This window comes from Ornithodoros turicata, chromosome 2 (assembly GCF_037126465.1).
Source record: "Ornithodoros turicata isolate Travis chromosome 2, ASM3712646v1, whole genome shotgun sequence".
Taxonomy (NCBI): domain Eukaryota; kingdom Metazoa; phylum Arthropoda; class Arachnida; order Ixodida; family Argasidae; genus Ornithodoros; species Ornithodoros turicata.
Window position 1 is genome coordinate 138,567,472 of NC_088202.1, and position 22,889 is coordinate 138,590,360.

A 22,889-nucleotide genomic window follows, 5' to 3' on the forward strand; every position below is an offset into this window, starting at 1 on the left:
GTCTTGCTGCGGGGTCTTGCTGCGGGGTCTTGCTGCAGGGTCTTGCTGCAGGGTCTTCGGTCTTGCGAACTATGTCTCACTAAACTTGTTCTTCCATTTGCACTGCAATTTCTAGCTACCTCAACTGGCGACGAAATTGGAGACTCCACCCATTTTGACCGCGGAAGCAGTGGCTGTTGAAGACGGCTCTCGCAGATTACGTAATCCGGGGGGGAGGGGGGTTTATGTTTATTAAGAAAAACAAGAAAGGAAAGGTTAGCCAGGCAAATAGCCGGCTTGCTATTCAAAAAATGGAAAAGGAAAAGAAGGAAAGACAGAACAAAAGAGACACTAGAACAACGTCACATGCAGATCACGAGTCCTGAGACTCGGAGAAAACCGAGGAGAGCGGCATAAACAGCCCACTGGTTGGGGTGCAGGACGGGGCCAAGGAGAGCTCCTATAGCCAACCATAATCTCGAATGACATCGTTCTCTCCTCTGATTTGATGAAAACGGGAGGCGTACACCATTTTTGTGACAGTTATGAACCACATAAGTGTCACAAAAAGGCGTACGCCTCCCGTTTTCAACGAATAAGGTAAGAAAACGATGTCATTCGAGATTATGGTTGGCTAGGAGCGTGCTATGCGGTGAAGTTCGTTTTTAAGAGTGTATCGCTTTCGTTCTTTCTGGCTTGTGCTGGCTGCAATAGCGTTGGGTGTGAGGCTGCCTGGGAAAAGGTGTATAGCGAGTTTTAGTAGATGATGATGATGATTGGGAGTGTAGTGGCGCAACGACAACAAAGCGTTTTAGTAGATCCGAAAGTATATTCATGATAGCCGTTCCAAAAATATGATAATAAGCCAATCACTCTTTGGAGCGGGTGACCTCACACTGCCAAGCTGGGATATGGTAATTTCATCGTATCGTTTGCGTAGAGTTCTTCCGATGTACTAAAACTCGCTAATACCACGGTCCTGGGTGTTGCAATACCGTCCTGGTAAGAGTCACCGACGTTTAACAGCTTCATCGTGGAATTTCCCTTTTCAACGGAAATGTTCATCTGCGAATACGGGCAATGAATGACACATTTGTAACAGCGACAAGTTGAGCAATCATGTACTGCTACGCAGAGCATCAAACCGAACCCGAACCGGAACCGAAAACCGGAAAGAACAGTTATTTTTTTGCCGGAACCGAACCGAATCAAGAAGACCGCCGCCATCTTCGAGCTAAACCGGAACCAAAGCCATTTAGGCACTTTCGGGTACCGTTTCAAAACCGGTTTCAAAGCATCGAGAGTTCGAGGCTGACCGTTTCTCATCTTACCTACATTAAGTGCCCCAACCTGTTCCAAAAGTGGCCGGTTCATGCGACATTTTTTTGCAACCCGAGTCTCCAATACAAGCGGAGATGCATAGCTGGACGCACACGTCGACGGAGACAACGTTGGAAAACCGCGCTCTGTAGTTTCGTTTTCCTGTAGACAAGCGTTCTTGTCACAGCTTTGCGGTCGGCACGTCAATACAGTTTATTTTAGGGCTTATACCTTGTGCAGTGAACCGGTTCGGAACCGATAATCGTGTCCTCCTGGAGCTGAACCGGAACCGAACAATTATGCCTGGACCCTGACCCGAACCGATTCGGAAAAAAAAATTCGGTTTGATGCTCTGCTGATACGTGCAATACTAACTCATCTTACAAGTGCAGTGTCATTAAACTCATTCAATACTTCAGCTGATACGTCAGCTGATTTAAGGTTGAATTTTAAATCTGACGAATTGAGACTTCTCTTCTTCGACTTCTCCTCTCGCCCCAGACTGACCTGTAAAACACAGCTTCACCGCATAACACGCTCGTAGGCAAATATCACTTCGTGTGGTATCGTTCGCCCTCCTGACTTGGTCAGAAAATTAGCGGCGTACGCTTTTTCTTCTTTTTTGTGACGCTCGCATTTATCTTAATGCTGTTCATGCTGAATGTTCACGAAATGTCGTACCGCTCACTCTCTCTTACAATCCAACGTGCTAGCGGTAGTAGACAGTACGCAAAAACACAACTTCAACACATAACACGCCGGCCCACGCCAACGATTGTGCCGAATTATCCAATTATCGCTTCTCATTTGGATAGAAAATGGGACCTTTTTAATGCAATTAACATATATTCGAATAGCCATGAAAAGGCGTACGCCTCTAATTTTCAACAAATCACGAGAGAGTGGCCAAGTAGTACAACACCTTGCCCCAATATTGGTCGGATGTCGGCAATACTGGACAAATATTCTGGTTCTGGTTCTTTTATTCACTAGTTACATAAAAATCAATGGGAAATAAGACTGTGAGGGTATGCCCTGTAATACAGCCTTTGCACACTGAACAAAAAACTAACTACTTAAAAGCATCGGTATTGAACCGGTATTGCCAATATCCTACCAATAATGGGTCACTATGTTGGGCTGGCCTGGTCGATACCATTCGGCCCGGAGCGTGTTATTCAGTGTAGTTCGGTTATTAGTGTGTGCAGTGGTTGGCCCGTGCGTGTTACGCGGAGGTGTTCTGTTTTTCAAATATACGAAGCGGCGTACGCCCCGCACTTGTCATGAAGAGCGTGCGCCCCCGAGGAGAGGGGCAAGGAAAAAGCGTTCCTCGCAGGACAGGTGAGTCAAAGCGACACCACTATACGTAGTATATGCTCCTCTCAATTCTTATCTCGCCTCTTATCTCACTTGGCGACACTTCATTCTGCTCTGCTCTGCTTAACCGCACGGGAAAGGGGGATGCTTTCCCCCAAATGGACGGAAACCCATTTTTCGCGCGCGGGAAGTGGCCCAATTTATCTTCTCCCCGAAATCCTCAGCCAATTCCCCATCATCGAAGGCATCTTTCCTTTATCTTGCCATTAAATCTTTTCGAGATTAGAAGCCTCTCTCCTGGGAGACTGGTCTGTCCCGCGGAGGCGATAGTGAATCGGCCAGGGGGCGCTAACGAACGACAGGGATTCACAACCACTATGGGAGGCTCTTTTTGCCGCCAGGAATTTCTCATCTAAGCCGAGCCGCGCACGGTTGAGGAGGCGTAGGGAATGAGAGAGAGAGACAGAGGGTGTTGCCACATATTGCGGTACCGTGTCATTGCGGTTGAGTGGTCATCCATTTGTTACCCAATAGGCGGATAAACGGATTTTCCCTGCGGCTCCTTGCCCCTTTTCCCCCTCAGGTAATTAGTATAGCGGCTTTAGCGTTCTTCTCCCCGTTCAAGTGAGACTTCGCATCATAAATATCTTCTTCTTCCGTTGTGGGAGCGACTCTGAAAAAGCGAGATGAACTACAGCTATATTTTTACGCTACCGGAGACACCACGAGGTATATCATAATATCGCGGCACGGCCGCGGTGGCTCCACTAAATGATCTTTGCATTTTAAAATGCTGTTACGAAGAGGATGCGGCGACCGACGAACAATAGGTGGCCGAAGCTCCTTGGCTGCACGTATAACACGTGTTTGTAACTCACCAAACATCGCCACACCAGCACTGGACAGCTGTTTCGGCCTTATTGGGCGGTCGTCAGCAGTGCGCAGGTGGACGACGTTTGAGCGAGTTGCGTCAGAGCCTGACGTCAGTGGCCTGACGCTACTCGCTCAAACGTCGCCCACCTGAGCACTGCCGACGATGGCCCAGTAACGCCGAAACAGCTGTCCAGTGCTGGTGTGGCGATGTTTGGGACTTATAAACACAATAGTACATCTTGTGCTTTGACAGTTATTATTAAAAAAAAAAAAGAGAGAGAGAGAGAGAGATGGAGGAAGAAAAAGAAAGAAATCACAATTCCATAGAAATAAAGGGTGGAGAAAGGACACTCTACCGCCTAAGACTAAATGTCCCGTTCGGAAACACGTTTCTACAGAGCGGTTTCACATAGCATGCTGACGAGCCAGGCAGACACTGCAAAGACGAAACAGACAACAGACGGTTTGACGTAGTGAATGTGGTAAACTGGCCCGCCGCCCATACATAAACCACGCCACGTCAACTCGTATCGTTTCTTAAAGTGGCCCTAAACTGGAAAAATTTGTCACCCAGGAACGAAAGGTGACGTTACCTTGACAGCAACACAAAAGGAACAGCATTCATCCAATGCGTCACTCGTGGTTTATGAGTGAAAGAAACCGGAATTTACTCTTTGTCTTTCCCTGTTCCTCTCAAGAAGGCCGACAATACGGAGCGCGATCTCATTGGTCTCCTCAAACGATTTGTCCAATCATCGCGGGAGATTATTTGAGGAAACCAATAAGAGGCCTGTCCGCATTCTCACACTTGTTGAGAAGGAAAGGGAAAGGGTAAATTCCGGTTTCTTTCACTCATAAACCACGAATGACGCATCGGATGAGTGCCGTTCCTTTTGTTTGGTTGTCAAGGTAACGTCATCTTTCATTCCCCCGGGATATTTTTTTATACTTTAATGCCCCTTCAAGGTCCTAGGGAAGGAAACTTCTTCCCTATTTTTTTTTGCCATGTGATGTCACTATCTCCTCCCGAGCGCCATGTGATTTGGGAAGATTTTTTGGCCATGTGATGTCAACCGCTCTGGAGCAGCCGGTCTCACCCCAAGTAGGGCCTACGCCATCATATTTCTTGTAACTACCGTACCATAACCATCATGAGTGGAGGTGGGTAGAGTACGTGTGATCATATGGCTCCACTATCGGTGACCGCCGCGAGGTGGCAACCCTTGACCGTGAATTTTGAGAATGATTGCGCAGAGGTTAGTCTCAGAAACTGTCCCTGTAGACACTGAATTTCGAATAAATTGGACATAAAAAGTTTTTTGTCCAACCGGACCATAAAATATATTAAAATACTATGTTTAGTGCAAATGCCAAGTCATTCTCGTCTTCCTGATTATCGTTGGTCCGAGACACGATTTAACGAATAACAATACCCCGAAAGGGGCTACGAACTCTACCAATCTACGCGCCGACTTTGTCGGCTCCAAACGGCGATTTTAACTTGTTGGCTGTTGCACCTTTTGTATAGATGAATCTGATAGGTCCATATCTTCGCCACATATAGCACGCTGCTAACCAACCATCTTCCCCAATGACAACGTTCTCGCTCCTGGTTTGTTGATAACGGGAGGCAGAGCCATTGTGTAAGGCATTATGGCTACGAAATAGGCTCCGCCTCCCGTTTGCAACCAATCAGGGACGAGAACGTTGTCATTCGAGAAGATGGTTGGCTAGGAGCATGCTATGTGGTGAAGTTCGTTTTTAAGGATGTAGGGCAGAACGTTTTGTGTACTTCTGCGTTGGCGTCTGATTGGGTGCTACAAGTCTTCAAATGACGTAACAATGGATAGAGGTATCTGGATGGCAGTACGTCTACTCGCCCGTATCCGAAAAAAGTGCGTTTTTGTATTAACGCTGCAAACGTTATGAAGGAGAAGTGTTGAACAATAAATTGTAAATAGAATTACGAAGCGTAGAAGAACAATATTACATGTATTAAACCCGTAACTAAATACATGCAGATAGGAGTTCTTACCTCCTTGAAATAATATCACGCGCTGTTCCATAGAATGCTAGTCAGGTTGCTGCTAGTCAGAATGCTAGCCAGTTGCTCGGACGGACGTCCGATCAACTGGTTGTAATTACGCCCACACAACCCACCAAAGTCGACCATCCCCAGATGTAGACACTTATAATAAAGTGGTAGAAAAATACATAATAAAATATACTGGCTAAAATGATACACTGAACATCAGGCGCGCTAGGTAAATTGTCTGGAATCTCTTGCGAAAAACAGCCCTTAAATGTATCTTCGTACGTGTCTTTTGGCACCTTTCGCCTTCTTCAAGTCCTGCTGAATCTCAAACACTTCCTATTCCAAGTACATATGGTTGTAGCACGCATGAGTAAGGTTTTGTTTCACCCACACTTGTTCGTGAACAGTAGGTCAATAGTTGAGACTTACCTAGACCCCTCTGCCATGTAACCCTGGGAGCTGGATGACCATCTGCCATGCAGTCCATGTTGACGCTTCTTCCCTCCACTGCTGACGTGTCCACCGGTTCCTTTAACCAATGGGGTGGAACTGAAACGAGATGTGAACACCTTCACACTGACTTCCACCATTTGGCACTGATAGAAACAACATCCGAACTTCGCAATAGCAAAAAAAAGGGGGGGGGGGAGATATGTCGATTTATTAGCATTTAGCTTATGCTGCGCTTAATACAGCGGTATATTAGTAACAACTGAATCATTTTACGATCGAAAATAAAATCAATCGTCGTCGCACGCTGACAAGAAGATTTCTACTCCGATGCCAACTAGTAGAGGTAAGTAAAGAACGTACAGGTTGCGTCAAAGTTAACTTGAACACAACGTTCTAGCCTGCGAGAGCACCCTCTAGAGAGCCACCCTGGTAGCACATAATAGTAAACAACGCCTTATCATAACGACTGTCACCCATCACTGTAAATACACTGGGGTGGTGCAGATAAAGTAGCCCTACATTTATGCACGCATGAATTTCCGGTGGCGCGGAATGACGCATTTATCTGATGAAAACGAAAAAAAAGAAAATTGTACTAACAAAACTCCACGTAACAAGAAAGTTATTCATGCAAACGTTGCTCTCCGTGCATTCCGATTTTCCTATGCAGAAGTCAATATGGCGGTCACGGCACAGATGCGTCTAGCTACCGCTAGGCGTACCAGATCTTGTTTTGTTTCTGCGTGAATGGCACCCCCAGCGGTAGGGCGATGAAACTGTGCTACACTGCCATGTCCCATTGGAAATACACGGAGCGAAGTTCGCGTTCTAACAATTTTATTGCGCAGAGTTTGGTCACCACGATTTTTTTTTATTAATATCGAGTTGCACCGCATAAATGCACCGTCGTGCGCCGCCGGAAGTTCGTACGGTACGCAGGGAACGCGCCATGCGCGAAAATGTGGGGCTACTTTATCTGCACCCACCCTGTAGATGGCTAAGACACCCTCCGCCGTTATTTCTACCAAGCACCACAAGAGTCCACAGGTCGGAATGGCGTTCAAGTTAACCCCGATACGAGCTCTACCATAAGTTGCTCCAGGGGCTCCAATATGAGAACGTAAAGTAATACCCATGCCACACGGGCAGCTTTCAATGATTCTTGAATTCAATTATCATTGAACACGCGTGTGGCGCCACCAAGCGTGTTCAATGATAATTGAATTCAAGAATCATTGAAAGCTGCCCGTGAAAGCTGCCACCAAGCGTGTAACGTATCAACTTCGCAAAAAGCATTGGATCCTATACTCCCTGAAAGGTTGACACGTTAACCCTAGATGGCACCACGCGCGTGTTCAATGACGATTGGTTTCAATGATCATTGCAGAGTGCACGTGTGGCAGGTAAAGCAAGGTAAGACAAGGTAAGGTGAGGTGAGGTGAGATTTTCACGTAAGGTGGGTCAGCCTAGAAGGAGAACCCCATCTTCGCATAACACGTTCCTAGCCAATCTCTTTTTCCCAGTAATATTGCTCTCCCTTTTGATTTGTTCGAGATATGAAGGCATACAACGTCTTGTAACACTTTATATTTGTGCTAGTGGCACAAAAAGAGAACGTACACTCCGCTCTGTCCTTATCAGTACAAGCACTAGCACTATCCCAAGCAGCACACTGTACTGAAAGTCGAGTGCAATAGGAGTGGACGGGTAGATGGAAGGCCTTGAACAGACTCCTGAAACTAAGGAACACTGATAAGACACATACCGTCCACCCCTATTGCATTCGACTTTCAGTACATTGTACTGCTTGGGTAGCCCTTGAGCGTGTATTTTTTTTCAGTGGAACAATAAATCGCTGAGATGAGTGTTTCACTTATTCCTTGTGACCTACCCAATGCTTACTTATCACTGATAAGTTATCAGTTATCATACTACGTGGAGAACGGGGCATAATTTTCGAGGATACTCAAGTTTTCTAGTATACGCATAGCTATGTGAACTTGGGGGATGTTCGGCTCATGCATACTGTTTCAGTGCGTAAATTTTGTGAAGCATATTCTATTCGGATACCTTGGTGAATAGGGACCAAGCAAAGGCAACATTTTGGCCAAAATGATGTACATACTATATGAAACGTTAGTTCTGTACAGAACACCGTTGTTTGCTTTCACTTACTTCGATACGTCATGTACGGACAACGCAAAACCCATTTGTTACCTCTTGTCCGAACTAGCAGGATAGTTCGGAGTCTGAATTTTTTGTTCCCCTATCGCGTGGCCGCAGTTCTGGGGCCTCCATTTTCAAAAACCATCAATCTTTTTGACAAACTCTGATCGCAGATTCATAGAATTCCTTGCGCCAAGAAAATAGATGTTGCTCGACCGGGAAGCGAACAAACAAAGGGAAGTTAATCGAAATGGAGTGTACACAAGAAGCACGGAGGAGGACACTACAAAAAAAAAAAAAAAAGGAAGAAAAAAGGGAATGTAATTGAAAAGGCTGGGCTCCACCATCGACAAAAACGGGATTTTTCGGGACAAATCTTGCACGAAATTCCGGAGAAACGAAGGGACACAACATGTGTGACAACACAAACGTCTCCTCGTAACACACGCTTCAGATACGACCGTTTTATGAAACTTTCTGAAACGATAACGTATCATGGCATGCTCCATAACTGGGGACATTTAGCCACTCAGAGGGCAGTTATACCTAGAGATGTAAGCGAACCTTGCTGAGGTTCGGAACTTAGAGAGAACTGTTCTTCGGGAAATTCGAGAAAGTTCGCAGAAGTTCCACTTCGACTGCGCATGCGCGGCGGTCTCCTTACCGTAAGCGGAAGCATATGTTTTTCGACTCGAAAAGCCGCTGTCGAAGGAAAAAGTACTTGTCTTATGTTTGGATTATGACATTCTATATTTTTCTATGCGCTATATATTTATTACATTAGCAAGGTGAATTGGAAAGGAAAAAGTATTAGCGAGCCACCTGCTGGCGCGACTGAGACGTCGTGTGCGTTTCCTGTGCGTCGCTTGTTTCCATAACATGCGATTTCAAACTATTGCGAAGCAGACGCAGACAGACGACATAAGGGGTAGGTTGGATAGATGCGAATTTCACCATTCGCGTCGCGAGGTCGCGTCGGACGACGAAGACGTTTTGTCGTCGTGACAAGCGTTTTCTCAAAGATGGTGTGAAGGAAGCCGTAGATATGATGGACTTGCACATCACACTTCAGTTACGATATACTGTAGTTGATTCATCATCATTCTACGATGCGGAAATGCAAAACGTGGTTGGCCGCTATGACAAGTGTCTAATGGTAGAAACTGCGCAGAGACGTAGTTTACTATATGAGGAATCATGTGAAAAAAAAAAAAAAAATTGGAATCATGTTTTCGTGTTCTCTAATAGTCATTCACAATTTAGTTTCTGGATAACCCCTTTTATAGCCCCTTTTATGTCCACCCGGTGGCGTGTTCCCTACAGTACGTGTCAATTTTTAGACTCGTAGTATACAGGGTGTATGCTATAAAAGGTCAGTGACATTTTCGCGCGTGACACTATATCTATTTGAGAGACGGACTTGTGCTGCCATACAGTGAATCACTTATGCCAGAGAAACCTATGAAAAAATTGTGGTTACCATTCACTGCGTAATAAAATAAACACGGCCACAGTAACTTTCGTCTTCATGTGTTTCCTATGCGCAATACCGATGGATGCAGGTGAAAGTTTGCATGGTCATATTTATTTTATTACACAGTGCTAGGTAACCACAATCGTTCCGTAGGTTCCTCTAGCATAAATTATTCACTTTGAGGCAGAGGAAGTCTTTTCGTGATAGAGGTATAGCATCAAGGAGGTACCACTTCTTGCACGAAAATGTGACTGACCTTTTATAGCATACACCCTGTACATGTTGCCAAGTTTAGGAACCCGCTCCTTCTGCGCAAAAAGTAAGCTGCGCATGCGCGCTACTAGGAGCAGCGATGTTGTCGAAGAACAACAACGTTCAATATAAACTCGCGTGCGACTCCTGCCCTTCTCCGCTTGATGTAACGTCAGGCAGCATGCGTCACAAAAAAAAAGCAAGTACGAAACACGAAGTAATAAAAACAACGAATAAACAGTTCCTGTCGGTTACTTCGTTTTTTTTTGTTTTTGTTTTTTTTTTTTCTGCGAGCAAGCAAAGTTCACGAACGCGAAAGTCGTTAGCTTAAATTAGAACAAATGCCGTCCCTCCGACAGGACCCTATATTTCGCAGTATTTTCCTTTCCCGGAACAGGATTCCTAACTCTTGTCCATCGCAGCGCGAGACTGTATCAACGTTTGAAGAAAGCACAAATAACGTTCGTGCGGAAAAAGAAAACGCACACATGGAAAGCGCTTTTTCCACTAGAACGGCCGACGCGGAACGGGCTTGAGACAAGCCAAGCAAACGGAAGAGAGACGGACAATCGCAAAAAAATAAAAAATAAAAATAAAAGAACAAACGTTCGAAAGTGCTTGACAGAAAAGAAAAAAAGTATAGCTCAGTGAGAAAGAGAAACCACTTTAGACCTTTTATGTTCTATCGGTGAGGAATGCGAATCTTTCGAACGTCAGCAAAATAAAGGCGTCGGCAGAAAACGAGAATTACTGGCCATGATGGGCGATTTAGATCAGTTGTGACCAAGCCACTGTGCCGCGCCGTTGCGTTTGTTGACATTGCGGGCTGAGGTTGCTGACGGAGACAGTTTCACGCGTCTGCGCTTCATCGGCGAAACGCGAGGACGGTGGCTGGTGGGACTTGGATGCGGGGAATACGAACGCGCGAGACTTTATCTTCACGGTTAAGCTTTACTATTTTGACCCTCTCAGTTACGATCTTGATGATATTGAATATGGTTGTCGGTCTATGAACTCGTGTAGTATACACTGTAAACTTTTTCACACCTTTAAAGGTGTGCGCTATGAACATTCAATCTGGTTGCGTAACATTGCATCTCCAGGATGATATTTTACAAAATTCGGAAAGCATTACTAAAGATCAAGTGTCAGTGCAAATCTTGCTTTCATTATGTCTTGGATATCGTAGGTACGAGCTAATGCATATATGCATCGCTATCGATAATCGAGCACGCGCAAGTGTCTACAATACTGTTGAACAATGTTGAGATGTTGCAAGACTGAATTTTTGGAGGACAGACAACACTCGAGTAAAGAAAATTTGTGCGAAACCGTGCTCCATTATGATGTTACCAAAATTACACCTAAAAAGGCGTGCGCCATGCACGCTATTACACCTTTAAAGGTGTGAAAAGATTTAGAGTGTACGGAGTATGGATACACTGTTGTGGTTTTATTTGGCTTGCGGACTAAGAGTTGATGAGGAAAACGACGAGAGCTTCTTCGTCTTTGTGTACGCTTTCTTACTGTTTTTTTTTTGTTTTGTTTTGTTTTTACTGTTCGACGATGTTCGACGGAGTCCGTTAAAGCTGGTCTTATAGAGCAGTGCTGCCAGTCATTCTTTTTCTAACTGGAAGCTTAGGTTTTCACAACATACACTTCGATGTGTTACAGCAACAACAAGGACATGTCGTGGCCGTGAGCTTAACAACAACAGCGGCACGTATACATGAAGTGACAATTAATTAGGAAATTTCCCACCTAATTTTTTTAAGTTAGGAAATTTAGGTGTTAGCGCCGCGAAGCAACTGCGGCTACGAGCGGGGTACAGACGTGGACAGATGGAGAGAGGACAGCAGGAGACAGCAGAGGACAGCAGGAAGGAGAGGGGGACAGGGGGGTGGTTAGTATGCGTCCTGGGCCAACTTCAGGGGGAACTGTGCCGACATTCATCTGGAAAGTCTTCGGAAAACCTAGGGAAAACCTCAGACAGCACAGCCGGTGACAGGATTCGAACCGGTGTCACCTTCCAGTCTCGGCGTGCAAGGCGATCATCCTAACCACTATGCCACGGGAGCTGGTCCCACCTGGTGGTGGTGGTGATGGTGACAGGGCTGGTCCCACCTAATTTGTGCCTGACTTTACTCGAGACCATACAGGTCAATATCTGATTGAAGAAGATGATGAAGAAGATGATAGTTGGGCTCAAATGAGCGATGCTGTAGCCTAGGAACGAGAGGTGACCTCTGAAAAGTATTATCATTCTTATTATTCTAATCATTGTCCTTATCGTTCCTGCTAATTGCGAAGTGTACGAGTCTACGTTCGACTATGAAGTAACAACATCTAAAATATTCGAAGAAAAGAAGAAGAAGAAAAAATGAATAATGGAATAATGAACAAATGTAACGGCGTGCTTTCTCGGACTGGATCTTAATAACGAGACGTCTTGACATATTCACTTCTTATTAAGCCAATTAGAGATTAAAACGTTCGTGCAATTAAATCGCTACGCAAGGCAGCCTTAAAGCGAAACTCATTAATATTACGAAATTATAAACCCCCTCTAAAGCGACCTCGTTTTACTAATTTCCTTTGCGCGTGTACAAAAGTAGGAGATATTATGTTGCAGGAGACAGCAATCTGCAAAAGCACTTACTCCCCGCCTTGTACAAACGTGATACGGCACGAATTAGGTACGTTACCAACTTTTTTCTTTCTTTCTTTTTTATTCTTCGTCAACGACTCAATCAGTTTCGTATGACAGAGAGCTTTAGAGCAAAATTGAATTTCAGCAGCAAAATACGTAAACTGTAGGATTTTGCGAGGGCAAGCCGGCGGATGGAGTATGGGCAGAAAGTCTCATAGTTTCGTACGAAGCACAGGCTGCTACTGGCGACCTTAATCAAAGACGTATTATATTGCGTTTCTGATTAGTAGGCTTTCTGTTAAGAATTAAATGAGACAATAACGTGAGAAAGAAAGTTGTATGACGGGTTTTAATGACATATACATCGTTGTCTAAAATTAAATGGCCAAATCTAAACCCAAATTAATCCAAATTAAATTTGTGGCCTTCACTCCGTTCTATCGCTATACCAGCTAGGCTGTGAGGCTAGCCCTGTTTGCAACGAGTGTGGTGTACCTGCCAACGTAGAGCACATACTCCTCCGCTGTCGGACTTATATCAACGAGAGGCGTACAGTGCAATCACAGCTTGCCACCCTTGGCTGCCGCCCCTTCATCTTGTCGTGCATCCTCGGCCCTTGGGACACCGTGGCCCACTCTAGGGCGGCCTTACGTCAAGTACAGTAAAACCCGCAGATAGCGATATCGCGTATAACGATATCCCTCATAAAACGATGGTTCATGATTTTACCGTCAAAATATACGTTGGTTCTATGGGGAAACGACCCACGTGTAGCGATGGAGACCGCGGTTCAGAGTATTCGTATTCGCGATTAACGATGTTGGACGCTGTCCCGTGCGCGTAACCACGCGGCGATTTTCGCCGCGATAAAATACAGCAGAGTCTCGATGCTACGAATCTCACGGGGTAGCGGAAAAAATTCGTATCATCCGAAATTCGCATCAAAAGAATTAAACAAAATAAAATTGAAGCAAGGAAATAGACAGCGACTGTTCATTTTCCAATACTGTCAGTGAAAGAGGTAGGTGGTAACGCTTTTATGTCTCCGTATTTGGCCTCCGTATTTGCTGAAATTCGCGACACGATTCCTAGTCTAGGCCTAGCACGTGCTTTCCACCCGCGAGTCGCGCGGCAGTGTTCTAAAGCGAGCTTCTCCTAGAGCACGTAGGCGTTAGGTGAAGCCGACTTGCGGAATGGTGACATGATAGTGTTGCAAGAAGTTGTCCTGCTATGTTGTCTGGTTCCCTCCACGAGTTCTGATCGCTGTTTTCCCAAGCTACTGCGATGTCACACAGCTTTGCGTTTTTCTTTTAGCATCTGTTTCTTTTTCTTTTGCTACACTCGGGGTGGCGCGCGACTTTTCGGGAACGCACTATTTAGGTCAGCCCTCGTTTAACGATGTACCCCGTATAAAGATGGAATTCGCGATTACCGTCAATATCGTTATACGCGGATTTCACTGTGTTTTTTTTTTTTTTTTAGGCGACTGGCCTAAAGGACTCATTGTGACCCCGACAGCGCTCTCGGACATTCCCATCATCACGATCAGGATCGCCATCGCCGCTCCGATCATCACCGTCATCTCTCATCATCCTGATCGCTCATCATCATCGTCATCACTCATGATTATCATCACTCATATTAGACCCCCTAGTATGGCGGGCTAGATACGCCCGCCATACTAGCCCGCCATTTCTAGCCATCATTCTAGCCGCCATTTCTAGCCCGCCATACCCCCTAGCCAATGGGTAGCGTTCCACTCCTGGAGTGGAAAACCTGCCCACTTCATCGTCACATCGTCAGAATATATTTGTTGTTGTTCAAAACTAAATAGAACGCGTGTACTTTTTTCCGAACTTTACGTTACGAACGGAGGGAGTACATGTGGTGGAGCTGGTGCACTCGAACATTCAAAAAACAAAGAGGCAAGGGTTCATTATGCCCGTGCTAAAGCCCGCGCGAGGAAGACTGATCGATGACTCTGACCGATGTTCTAGCTCACTTTTATATCCTCATCCGATGCGATCGACCCACATCGTTTTCGAAAGCAAGTGACAGAATTCACAGATGATGTGAGCGCAATTAGATGATAGAATCCAACTGCATAAGTGCATATTGCAGAGACGGGAATTTATTCCACATCGACCTATTAGTGCGTTGCAGAAAACTCTCATTTATGAACTGTGCTAACAAATTATACAGTTACCAACACTTCAAATTCCAGGAACACATTCTTCAGTCATTTATTTTCAACAATCGTTTCCGATGTGCCGAAAGAAAATGTCAAGGTTGTGGGATACAGCCCGGTCGAGCCTATGGTCAAGCATAGGGTCACTAAATAGGGGTACAGAGTATCGCGTTCCTTTCCGTACCGGAGCCGCCGTTCCGTGTCCGCGATTGGGCCTGATCGTGTCACGTGGTTTCTCCTTCCAAGAACGCGCCGTCCGAGTCCCCTCCATCCAAAACCCGCTTTCTCGCTTGCGAGCTGGCTCGACTGTGCGCAGCTCTCCGGCGGAGTAGGGGGAGATTGGCATCCCATTGCTAGGCGACGCAGACGCGCCGGGACCAAAATGGCGGTCTCGCTCGCCGGCGTGGCTCAGTGTCGCTACTCTGCTCCCTATGTAGTGACTCTAGTCGAGCCAACACCGCCTAGATACAGAAATCCTGCGCGCTCGTCGGTGGTGGTGGTGGTGTTGAAAGGGCTTGCCGTTGTCGGCCTCACGTATGTGGGCAACGTCACGACTGACGCCCTGGGGAAATGTGCGTCCTGGGCCGACTTCTAGGGGAACTGTGCCGACATATGTCTGAAAGCGTCTGAGGAAAACCCAGGAAAAGCGCGACGTGGCGTAACAATTGAGAATCAGCCAATGAGGATCGTGTTTTCAACAGGGCGTAGCCAATCACGAACGCGCTTTCGGCGGTCGTGGCCATGGAGAAGAACCACCGTCGTCTGCGAGCTGTGATTGAACGTCCCTTCGTACTAAATAGGAAAACTTGGAAATAAAGCGCAAAACGGTCGCAATTCTTTCTCAAAACTCATTTTCTGGAAAGAGTCTTGCACTTTTTGTCTAAATATTTAGATCTGCAGGTTCCAGGTGAGCTGCAATCATTCGCGGGTTCTTGAATTCGCAGAACGGTGGATCGCAGTAGCAGACGAATTCTGACTCTTAATTGAAAGAGAGAGAGGAGGCAATGCGCAGGCTTTCTTTATCTACACTCTAAGAAAAAAAGGAGTACTTCTACTCCTTTTGGGGAGTAATTGCATTGCCACAAAAAATAGTCCCTTTCGGGAGTAAATGCGCGGGAGTAAATGAATGTCACAGAGTGAAGACCGCATTTCACGCGCTGTTGTAAGAGTCCCAGGTACATAATTGGTGCGCATGCATGAAGATACTTTGAAGCAAACCGTCAACCGTGATATATCGAGTGATATAAAATCTTGCCCCATACTAGGGCACAATTTGGGAAGAAAGATGCGCTAACTGTTTCTTACTCTGTGTGGCTGGAAAATTGCTACGTTGTGTGAGTTATACAGCCTTATGTCGTTCAAATTGACGAAGCGCACATATTTACGTAGACTGTTGCATTCAGGAGACCATTCGCGAAGTTTAGTGACAATTTTCAGTCCTGGGGAGTAAATGTCGGGACTAAATGTTGGGTTAGGGGACTAAAATGGGGAGTAATTGCAGACTAGGGGAGTAGAAGCTGCAATTACTCCCCATTTTACTCCTTTTTTTCTTAGAGTGTAGGCGCTGTTGGTCGAGTACGCCAGGTGGGTTTCTGTCACTCCCCGACCGAGAGAGAGAGTTTTGAAGACGTCACCCGTGACGTTTCCGGCCAGAGAGTCGAACCGAAACGTTTATCGGTTCGGTTCGGGTTTAGGTTCGACGATAAGGGTTCGGACCGGTTCATTGGCCACGCGGGTGGGAATGAAGCATAACATGCAGGTTAAAGCACACTTCCGTTTGTGTGGCACAGTGCATGAAGTGGACAGGAAGGTGTCAACGGTAGTTCAAGATTTTGAAAGATTTTCAAAGACAGGACTGGTATAGTGGAAACGACAGGAGCATAACCATGAATGACCGGTTTGGGTTGACTGCCCGAGCGCATAACTCGCGTCGCGGAGGTTAACCAACCCACACGGTTGTTCCCAGAATCTCGGCAGGAATATAACAGTGTGAGATGGTGCCAAAAAAACATGTTATTACTCTCGTTAACAGCCTGTGACAACTTCGGCGTCTCAGCAATCCAGCGGCGGCCATTTTTGTTGTGGCACATGTTTGAGGCCAACTTGTTTAATGTTGGAAGAAAATTAACAGGAAGTGTTTCTACATCAAAGAAAACATTCTGAGGAAGGTTCTGGGGCGCACGCCTGGAAATTTTGCTTCCGTTTATTCTTATATCTATCGTAATTGTCATCACTACATAAGCGACACTTCCTTAAAGTAGCACAGAAGTAATTTTTAACACCCAGTTTTCTTCCTATAAAACTGTTAAGTTTGCCAGTAAGATGCACCATGCGAAGAAATTTACACCACAGAGTCATAATTATCGCAGAAATTGAATTTAAAATACGCCGCAAAAAGCGACCGTGCGCAATGGTGGTGAAGAGCAGTACCAGCCTGTGATCTGCCTGGAACCTCGCGCTGACGCTATAAGGAGAACGCTCGCTGATTGGCCTAGAGAAATGTTGTCTGCTACTCCGCTGTCGTCTGCTACTCGGCTGTTCGGGGTTCTGTTAAAGCCTTTCTCCTTGCTCGGTAATGCTTCGGCCGCTCTTTCTATCCCCAATTCTCCGGGAAACTGGCAAAACAGGTTTACGGCGGCAAAGGGACAATGCGCTGACCCCCACTGGCCGGCAAACCAGAACGAGTCTCCTTATGCCGTCATCGGTGACGTGCCATCATACCTCCTCATCCTCGTTATAGCTTGAGTGGCGAGTTAAGGGTGAAGGCGCGGAGCTATGTTTATGTGAGTTTTTTTCTGGGAAACAAATTGCACACATCAAAACCTTTCGCGCTATTCGGTATAATGACACACACACTTTCATCAGATGTCTTAATCTGAAATTTTTTTGGATGGCCCTCTGTACTCCTTTAAGCCGGTAGTGAAAGTGCATTCGCTGGTCGGAGTGCACTACACGAAAATGACACTAAATCATCCCGTGTGATTGCGGTATTACTTCCCCTTCAATGAGTCGTTCTACCTTCCTTCCGTGTAGGAATTTGATCATTTGGCGTCGTAATCTCCACCGGGCTCTTTGCCGCGCTGCACAGAGCTTCAAAGTATTTGAAGTATATAGGTTTGGGTCTGTGCTTGGGGTTGCTGGTTAGGATATTTAATATAACCAAGTAAACATGTGTAGTACAAGTTCAATACAGTTCCAATATAATGTAGCACAAACTAATTACACAAAATGCTTACACAACAGAAGTCACACTCTAAGACAAGCTAGAACAAGTGTAATATTCCCAAAGAATCCCACAAAAGAACGCCACTAAGGCAGCCAGTGGCATGTGCCAGTTGCTATGTGTCCCGTGAGCGACGTGACCATCGATCCCTGCTTATAATACCGTTGTCACACGGGCAGTCTTTACCGCGCCTTACGCTTAACCATCGTTACACGACCTACTCGACGTGAGTGCATCTTATTTGTCATCCGCTTAATTCATTTTATCCGCGCAGCCTCCAAAACGGAATGTTTATGGAGGGGGAGCCGTTGGGTGACTAGGAAGAAGAAACAAATGGTTGTCGGCGCGCACAGTTCATAACTAACTCATGTAACTCATGTCACTCATATAATCGCAAAGTACACTGGCGCTTTTACAAGCAGTACACTCGTTTATCGTCCATTCATAACGTCACTACTATACTGATGTTACCTTCTGTATCTCCCATCATGCCCCATAAACGTGCCGGACCTACTCCAAAAGTACTCTAGCCGACCATCCTCATAGCTCTAGCCTCGTTCCGGGCGCCATTCAGAGCAGCAACCCGCAGAACGCACCTGCTCGTAATCGTTACGTGGAACAATACATCTCGCGCGCACTAAACTCCGACCCTAACGACTACTATTCCTCTGCCGGCGCGACGCTGATAACGGTTCCCCCATTTCCGTCGACCAAAAAGATCCGGACCTATTTTCGCAGCGGCAGCATTCCGGAGTTGGCCGCCGCATCGATCTTTCACTAAAATAAGAAATACATACAGCGGCGGAGAGCACAACAACAACAACAACACCTTTATAAGAATCACGTTCTGTAAATGGGTGAGTTGATTAATTAAAATATAATCGGCGCGTCGCATCATCGTCATCCTCCACCTCTCATTCGTCGGAGTCGATTAGTGTGACGCGATAGTAGCTTCATTAGTTCGACATCTAATGAGCTTAACGAGCTCCAACAGGCGCAAATGGCTCAAACGATTATCGTCACTTTATAGCAACGGCGGCTTGTACGTGAGAAGATCTCGGCAACACTGGAGATGAGTATGATGAAGGGTGACAACAAAAGGTTCCGAGGGTTAGGAAGAGTCATTGGGGGGCAGAAAGGCATCACCTACTTTCTTTGTGTTGGTGGGTAATGCTAAGGTTCGACGCGCGAATTGTAATTTTCCGGATGGCTGTGGTGTGTGTCAAACGACACCTTCCTCTTTATTCGCCAGTCGGCTACAGCAAATAGCGTTACAGGGGAGGTCCGTCCGTCGCCTTGTATGGGACAATGTGACAGTGATCAAGTGATCATACCAGTAACTGGAGCCGAGTAAAGCTATCACATTTAAACACGATGTGGCACACCAGCCAAACGTGAAGCCATTCCCTCCCATAGGTGACCAAGGGTCAGTGGGAAGAGAAAGGGAAAATGAAATAAAACATTCCTCCATAGGTAGTTATCTTGCTTGATGACAATACACACGAACGTTCTTCCTCTTCGCGAGCGACTACACCGCTTTCACATCTCTCGCTCTGACGGTTGCCCGTCTTGCGGGATGTGTGAAGCCGCAGAGCACTGTTTCCGGCGTTGTCGTGTTCCTCTTTTGCTGTGGCGCAGAGTAACCCAGATATTTCAGCTGTCGACTGTCGCCTGGGCCACCGTACAGTTCCTGGAACCGTTGCCTGTTCCGCGCGTTCAGCGTAAACAATTGACTTTATTAATTACCGAGATCAACTTTCAAATTTGGATCCGTCGTTGCCGGCTGGCTTTCGGTGGTCCAGACTTCGGAGACGCAGCTATATTTCAGGCTGTCAGGGCAGGGCTTCGTAGCCACATTGTCCGTGAGCAAGCACTGTATGGTCTTGTGGAGTGCTCTCGCCGCTGGCTGACGTCTACTCGTCTTTTCCGCCACGTTCAGGGTGAGTGGCAAATCGTGTTCTAGCCAGCTCGCTACGACCGTACTGCACTCTGCAGCGGCTCTCCCGTGTTTGGATTGTTCGCTTGGTATGGTCAGTACGAAAAGCAAACTCTCCTAGAGAGTGTTGTTATCTAGCTTGTAGGACTGTAACGTAAAGTTAGTGTCTGTCCAAAGGGGACTACCTCCATAGGTAGCTCTCCTGCATGATGACAATACATACACATACATGCGGGTAAAGTGTATAATTGTGTATGTGTGTGTGTAACTTCAATGACTTAAATGACTTAGGCTATAAGGTAGCAGGCTTGGTTGACTGTACTGAAATGAAATAAACACGCTGATGAAAATGCTCGTTTAAAAATATTGTGGTGTCGGGACCCCTCGCATTTTCTCAATATTTTTATCTGGGCCACGAAGCCTGCCTTCGAGGCTACACACTTATGTCCGCCGAAGACAAGTGAAGTGAGTTTGGGGAACTCACTAAATCGTTAGTGCACTTTCTGCCGAGTGTCACTAAAAGATGTCGTGTGGCAGCATAGGAATGACACTAAGTGCAAGTGTCACTCGCTGAAAGTGACACTAAATTAGTCCGTCTGACTGTGGTATTATATATATATATATATATATATATATATATATCGTCACTATTCTCGGCTTTTGTTTTCTTCTTCTGTAAACCCATCACGTGTCTCGTGTGCAACAACGACTTTATTTGATGATGATATTTGTGGAGTTTCATCGCCAGGGGGCGATACCCTACTCCATTGCTTTGTGGTGATATGGGAAATGGAATCATGAGTCGCCTCAAAATGAGGACCGGAGCCCTACGGTGTCCAAAAAGGTCAGAAGAGCTTCGAGGCCACACCGTTTGGATGTACCCATGGATCAAGCTACTTTGACAAAAAGAGGGGGCGAGAGTCCAGCTGATTGGGGAGACCCGGAAAGTGTGGTTAGGGAAGGTTGGTAGTGTGGGCAATGAAGAAGAATGTGCTCTAGATCTTCTAGATCACCGTAGTGACGGCATCTGGGAGGGTGAACTTGTCTCGATCGGTAACGCCACTGAGCTGTAAAAGCCACATTGAGTCGTCGTGTGCAGTTAGCTGTTCGAGCTATCAAAGTTTTAAGAACGTTACCGTTCACCAGGTACTGTCGGCTCTCCTCTTTGCAGCGCCTACGCTAGCAACCTAAAAGAAAGGCCCCTCATCGCAAACGGAATCCAGCTGTCAAGCCTCACTAAATCTTACTTGGAGACTGTCAACATGACACAATAAGAATCATTCATAACGCTCTCACTGTAGTGGTGGTGGTGGTGAGGTGGTGGTGGTGATGGTGAAAGGGCTTGCCGTTGTCGGCCTCACGTATGTGGGCAACGTCACGACTGACGCCCTGGGGAAATGTGCGTCCTGGGCCGACTTCTAGGGGAACTCTGCAACCATATGTCTGAAAGCGTCTGAGAAAAACCCAGGAAAAACCCCAGACAGCACAGCCGGCACCGGGATTCGAACCCGGGTACCACTCACTCACTCTCACTGTAGTGGTGGTGGTGGTGGTGGTGGTGGTGGTGAAAGGGCTTGCCGTTGTCGGCCTCACGTATGTGGGCAACGTCACGACTGACGCCCTGGGGAAATGTGCGTCCTGGGCCGACTTCTAGGGGAACTCTGCAACCATATGTCTGAAAGCGTCTGAGAAAAACCCAGGAAAAACCCCAGACAGCACAGCCGGCACCGGGATTCGAACCCGGGTACCACTCACTCACTCTCACTGTAGTGGTGGTGGTGGTGGTGGTGGTGGTGGTGAAAGGGCTTGCCGTTGTCGGCCTCACGTATGTGGGCAACGTCACGACTGACGCCCTGGGGAAATGTGCGTCCTGGGCCGACTTCTAGGGGAACTCTGCAACCATATGTCTGAAAGCGTCTGAGAAAAACCCAGGAAAAACCCCAGACAGCACAGCCGGCACCGGGATTCGAACCCGGGTACCACTCACTCACTCTCACTGTAGTGGTGGTGGTGGTGGTGGTGGTGGTGGTGAAAGGGCTTGCCGTTGTCGGCCTCACGTATGTGGGCAACGTCACGACTGACGCTCTGGGGAAATGTGCGTCCTGGGCCGACTTCTAGGGGAACTGTGCTCTCACTGTAGTGAGATAGTGTACGCTGGCCCATACGCCAATAGACGATTTTAAAAAGATGCGCGCGCCACCAAGCCCGCGCGTAAAGCAGCATGGGAACTTTGAGGGACACTGCTCTGTCGTCTGCTTCGGTTACGGTTTACCCCAGCAGACGCTTCCGCTGTGCACACCGCGAATGTTGTTGTTCTTCTTCTACCCCCGCCTCTTGTCATCTGGTAATACTGTAGGACGCTTTAAGTTCCCATGAGCCCTTGCGTGCCACAGGTGGCGCTTCCATAGGTAGTTATCTTGCTTGATGACAATACCCAGGTGGCGCTTGCTTTTCTAAAAAGGTGATGATGGCGGCGTGATGGCGGTGATGAAGGTGGCGTGATGTGGACAAGCTGTCGCTTGTCCCATCTTCTAGTTGGCGATAAAAGGTCTATCGGTCTAGTCGGCGATACAAGGTCTATTAAGCTCAGTCGCCGTTGGAGTTCCCCTGAGCACAAGAAACGTAGCTGCGTACGCGGAAGTTCCAGCGCTACCTCTCCCCCTATTCGCAAATTACTAGATTGGAGAAAACAAAGCCAGAAAGGGCTCTCATTAGCCGACTCAAAAACAGGCAACGCTCACGTTTCATAACAATACCGAGGCCCCACAGGTTGATCGGAAGCCAATAAGCAATACTGCCAAAAAAAGCCAGATCCATGGCCTGTGAACCACCAACGTTGTACATGAAAGATTCGAGATATGAGTAAAACTGGAGTTACGGCATGCATATATCGGGTGTCTCAGTTAAATACCCGGGCTAAATAATTCGCGAACGGGCGCACCAATCGAATAACTTTCTTTTTTACAAGTATCAGTCCGATACCACCTACAAGCCGCGCGGCGTGTGAGTGAGTGCGAGGGGCT

At 46.7% G+C, this 22,889-nt stretch overlaps 1 protein-coding gene across 2 annotated transcripts in view; it reads right to left on the reverse strand.

Annotated features, from left to right (window-relative positions):
- Positions 1-22,889, reverse strand: part of LOC135386219 (cell adhesion molecule Dscam1-like) — a 139,094-nt gene that overhangs the window by 58,790 nt on the left and 57,415 nt on the right. For both annotated transcript variants that reach the window (XM_064616035.1, XM_064616033.1), the window contains exon 10: positions 5,954-6,073. In XM_064616035.1, the coding sequence (XP_064472105.1) occupies positions 5,954-6,073 (120 nt within the window). The remainder of the gene's footprint in view (positions 1-5,953; positions 6,074-22,889) is intronic.